The sequence below is a fragment of the Coniophora puteana genome, assembly GCF_000271625.1.
Source record: "Coniophora puteana RWD-64-598 SS2 unplaced genomic scaffold CONPUscaffold_16, whole genome shotgun sequence".
Classification (NCBI taxonomy): domain Eukaryota; kingdom Fungi; phylum Basidiomycota; class Agaricomycetes; order Boletales; family Coniophoraceae; genus Coniophora; species Coniophora puteana.
The window spans coordinates 103,181-108,299 of record NW_006913068.1 but is presented as its reverse complement, the minus strand read 5'-3'; the positions used below and the strand labels follow the sequence as shown (position 1 = coordinate 108,299).

At 52.5% G+C, this 5,119-nt stretch overlaps 1 protein-coding gene across 1 annotated transcript; it reads left to right on the top strand.

Annotated features, from left to right (window-relative positions):
- Positions 1–1,663: 1,663 nt before the first annotated feature.
- Positions 1,664–2,766, top strand: CONPUDRAFT_169294 (alpha beta-hydrolase; the record flags this gene model as incomplete). The annotated part of the gene is made up of 3 exons (XM_007775966.1): positions 1,664–1,826; positions 1,879–2,282; positions 2,352–2,766. The coding sequence occupies 3 exons, from the start codon at positions 1,667–1,669 to the stop codon at positions 2,571–2,573; spliced, it is 786 nt and encodes a 261-aa protein (XP_007774156.1). The 3' UTR covers positions 2,574–2,766.
- Positions 2,767–5,119: the final 2,353 nt, after the last annotated feature.

Genomic DNA, 5,119 nt, shown 5'->3' with positions numbered 1-5,119 from the left:
CTCGAACAGTGCGTCCATCTCGTAATTATCGGGGCCTGCTCAGTCACCCCTGGATGAAAGATTTTGTGCTCAGGAGCGGAGTGCAGCACATGATACACGCCGTGAATGTCAGTATTGAGCGTACGGAAGACCTGTCCGAAGGGCCGTATGTGTATTTCATTAACATGCCACCGTCGACGCTCGTGTCGCGACCCTCGCCAGACGAGTGATTGAACGTTGTACGCTTTGCACTGCTTTGTGAACGTTCAGAGGGTGTCAGTGGGTGACAGTAGGTGCGAGCTTCTCGCATCGAATATGCCTGATAACGTGTGCCCCTGCAAAGGATGCTAGTACATCGAATGTCACAAACAGTTTAAGTCGCAGGGGCGTATCCGAGCAGCCTGTCATTTCAAAGACCACTAACGGTAAGTATATTAACTCATATCACTGCACATAGCCACAGTCGCATCTTGCACAACCTGGAGGGTTTCATCCACAGAATGCTCCAATGTCGCGCCAAGTCTCTTGGAGCCTAGATCGATCGTCTCGGTGAACACAATATTGACCGATGCAGTACCTGTCAAACTTTGGGACAAGTTGAAAGCGTCAAAAGAATCCGTCTTCGTGAGCCCAGGTGAGGGAGGTCCATAAACCTCCCCCGCTGGGGTAAATGTGTTTCCTTCCTTGCTTTCGTGCGCTGTTGCTCCGGGGACGCACGGTCAGTCCCCGCTCCGTTCGGGCGGATAATTGGCCCCAAGGTCACGGCGGAATCCCCAGGACGACGCGAGAAGCTGGCAAGGAGGCACTTGTGTACGGCACCTGTACGGCGGGCGGGAGAAGTTTGTGAAAGAGTATGAAGGGAGATTGGGTGGACGACGGAAAGCGAAGATCAAGGCATATGGAAGAATTGGGATCGGTTGCAAGAGGAAAAGCGGGAAGTGATCGTTTCCGGGTATGTGTCTCGGGTGTTTGCTCTGCCGTGGAAGATGACATCGATGATCAGCAGAAGGCGAGAATATCGAGTGCACGGACCGTTGCAGTCTCGAGCGGAGGTTGACAGGCGATGGCGGCGGGCGCGTTCAGGGGTAACGTCATCGATACCGAGGGGCGGTAAAGTATGGTACAGTATACAGGCGTCAGAAGGATGTGCTAGTGGCTGGCGAGAATAGAACGTGAGGAGGTTTAGAGTTGAGATCCCCATCTTGTTCCCACAGGACGGAAAGCGGACGAGTGCAGTGCGGACTGAGGGTCCGGGAGTTGCACGGGCCACGGGAGACGGGAGACGGGTTGGCGGCAATTGAAATATCCAACGTGAGCGAACCCCGAGTACTAACCGTCACGCCTGCTTGGCGTATTCCCCTTTTCAGTGCCTGTCACGCATGTCGCCCGTCCCCCCGCTTCGGTGCTTATACACATCTCGCGCTAATAATTGACCTATTGGCTCCAGTCAGACGGTCCTCGTCCGTCCTGCGGCTAACCGCACGGATTTATAGTCTGACCCTTTCTCTCTCCCCCTCCTCATATCTCAAGATCTCAATCTCAATCTCGCCTTTGAGCACGTGTCCAACATCACAGTAATATAAGCCACTTTCGACAGCGACACTTGCTCTGTTCTCGACTTCCTGACTCCCTCGCCATCGCTTCACCCCACACTCAGAGCCAGCTCAAAGCCATCGCGCTCCCTCGAATGCCTCGCTCTCAACCCTCCATTCCTGGCATGCCCAACACAGTCCTCCCCAAGTCCGTCTGGGGCTGCCCTTCCTCTCCCAAGCGCGCTGTCCTCATCCACGGCCTCACTTGCAACTCACAATCATGGCACCGCGTCGCACATGGCCTTGCTGCACAAGGTAGACTCTACTTGGCCTTGTGGTGCTGTCTCCCCTCACCTAATATTACTAGGCTACTTTGTTGTCGCACCTGATCTTCCTGGTCATGGTGCCTCGTCGCGCTCTCCGCGCTACTCCTTCTCGAGCATCGTCAAGGAAGTCGAACAACATTTTGCAACCCTCGGTCATGTCGACTTGATCATCGGCCACTCTTTTGGCGCTCTCGTCGCACTCGCACTCCTCCAGTCTCTTCGCTCGGCCCATCGGCCTTCGCGTGTTATCCTTCTCGATCCTCCCCTCGAATTCAGCTCGTTCAGATATTCGCAGTTCTTCCAGATTTTCCGGGATGCGACACGCCGAGCAACCACACCAGAAGATTATCGCGAGGCGTTTCCGAATTGGACGCGTGAAGATGCCGCGTACAAATCCATGGCTGACGCAACCTGCGACCCTGCAATCATCGATTCGCTGTTCGAGGTGCGTCTAGATCTTTTACCCATTCTTCCTCCTGACGTCATCTCACATGCCGGCTCGGCCGACTCACAGGAAAACAATCCGTGGTCGTTCTCACACCTCCTGCGACACGTCCCTCCTAAAACGAAGATTACCGTGCTCGCTGCCGACCCGTCATGTGGCGCGCTCTTCCGAGCAGAAGAAGCAATCTCGCACCCTTTTATTCGGACGCTTGTCCTTCCACGATGTACCCATTGGGTCCCACAAGAAAACCCACGAGCGATACTACAGGCCGCGATGGAGCTCGAATCATGAGAAACCTCATTCTTTCTTTTGGGCAGTCGGTTGATATTATGTCATGCATCATTTATACCTGGGATACCATTCTGTAAGCACATGTTACCATACGCACGCACGATAGCATACTCGTCCCCCTCGACACTTAGCGATAATTAGCATCAATCATCTTGCGACTACTGTATTGTTAATAGTCTGACAACAAATGCCCCATGCACATCATCTCTTTTCATGTCAATCTCTAAGTGAATGACCAATTGCAAATGTGAAACCCGAGGGCCAGGGGTATTATAAGCGTCTTCGAGGATCGCCAGCTCCATATGTCAGTGCTTTTGACCAACAAACGTGTTCTCGACTTCGATGATCCCGTAAGTGCACCAGGCACCATCGGTTATAGCCGAGCGGTTCCCTTTCGGCCACCTATGATACACAGCCTATTGCGCATACAACCACCCATACCACAACCACACCGCTTCTCTCCACTTCCACTAGATCTCTGGCGCCAACTCTCGTATGTCTTATCGCGCATACACGCCACTGCTCCACCCCTCTGCGGTGAGCCTCGAACGTAGCACAGCGACAAACCCAGAGCGCTGCATCCCTGGAATCCACAATCCACATCTTCGCTGATGCTCCATACAATGAGGCTCAGAGACGTACAACATGCATCCGTCCATCCAACTGTCAACATGTTAACAGGCATATCCCGCCGGGTATGAGACGCGAGCGCGAGGAATCACGATCAACGCTCCAGAGCCCTCATCGTCATCATTAATGTACGTCATCGAGGAGTGCATCGGAGGAGTGCCATCGGTCGTCTAGAACATTATGGGATTCAACCGCGCTGGGTCCGCATTGGTGCCCGAACGGGGGCGCCTCGCGCCCAGATACCGCCCTTGAGCTTGCCTCAATGTAACAGGGTGTGCTTACTCTTTTATTCACGCTAGATTTTCTTGTGGGCTGGTGAAACACATCTATACAAGCCTATAGGTCAATATATGACACAGAGTTTCAAGGAAAATGCCAGGGAGAGCGCACTCAGCGCATGTTGCATTGAGGGTGCAAGGGCGGTACTATCGTTCCGGATCGTCAAGGTGTCATTACATTCATTCCGTGCGATAACAAGAACCAGGAATTGAGACGGTGGGAAACCCGCCGATGCCGTCATGGTACTACGCAAGCAACATGATCAATGGCCCGGTTGATTGCCGTGCTAGGAAACATTTGGCTGCTGGTGTTCTGGGCTCACGGGCTCTCTGTGCTTGACGCGGACCGTCTTCTACCGCTAGAGGAGTCAGCGTAAGGGTCACAAACTTGGATCCACTTGACCGAGCTGACCGTCTACTACAGCTCGGTTCAACGTATAGGCTGTGATTTGACTGTTCTCATCATCAATCATAACGTACATCCATGGTATCCGCCATCGAGTGTCCCGTATACCTCGCGATGCGCGGCTCTATCAATGCAGAGATGGCTCCATATGCATCTCGACTATGATGCCATTTGCTGCCTTCTGGTGTTAGCTTTCTGTACAGTTGCCATACTATGCCTAGGTGCCCCCAATGAAACAATGCACCTGTCATGAAACACAAGTATTGGTGAAGGGACGTGTACACAATGCTTATATTTTGTATGTGTTTCACAACAGGTGCATTGTTTCATCGTGGGTACACGCATAGTACACGCCCACTCGTACCTGAGAGGACGATCATTTCTGGTGAGTCATTGTTGATACAGAAACGTTGTCTAACTTTCACGCAATCATTGAAGCGACGTGCCAACCCTCGATACCCCGTGTGCCTAGCAGAGCGGCGATCAAACATGTGAGACAACGCCTCCCAGCGTACACCTGCTACCTAACCTAATAGTAGCTTTCCCAGATGGTGTGCGACGAGCCCGCACGACGATACGCCGAGAAAAATGGACATTCACCAGTTCAGTCTGTATTCTGATTTTCTCTTACGCAACCTAGGCTTGCGCCACCCTCTCACGACCATGTTCCACCGCGCTCCATTGTCATCGAAATGTTGGCAAGGTGCACATCGGCGGCACGCAACTCACAGGAGCTTAATACCTCGGAATAAGCAGTGTGTTATTATCGCATTGGTCCAGACGACTCAACGAATGATGGCTTTGTTCTGGAACTCAAAACGGGATTTCCTTTCGCCTTAAACCTTCAAAATTATTAATAAGCCATGTTGACGATGTTCGCTTCTTATGGAGTCTAGATTCATGACGGCGGAAGACGTAAGACCGTCCGATGTTAGCTGACGCTTTATCTGCTACTTCTTAGAACACGATAGTGGTGTCAGACGCGCCACACTGTCTCTTAGTCTTCTCTGGTGACCCGCACTACTGTCAGACACCGCCGGTGAAACCTTCCTGGTGCGGCCGGAGGCAGCAGTTTACGACACCCATCTACTCGCATGCTTTGGAACCTTTCTTCGCTAATCGATGACGGCTATGACCTATTCTGCATGAAAGTGTTACAAAAGCACGAAGGAACAACTGAGCCGCCAACACTACTGATCGAGGGTTCGGCGAGGCTCGGTGGACCAAATGGG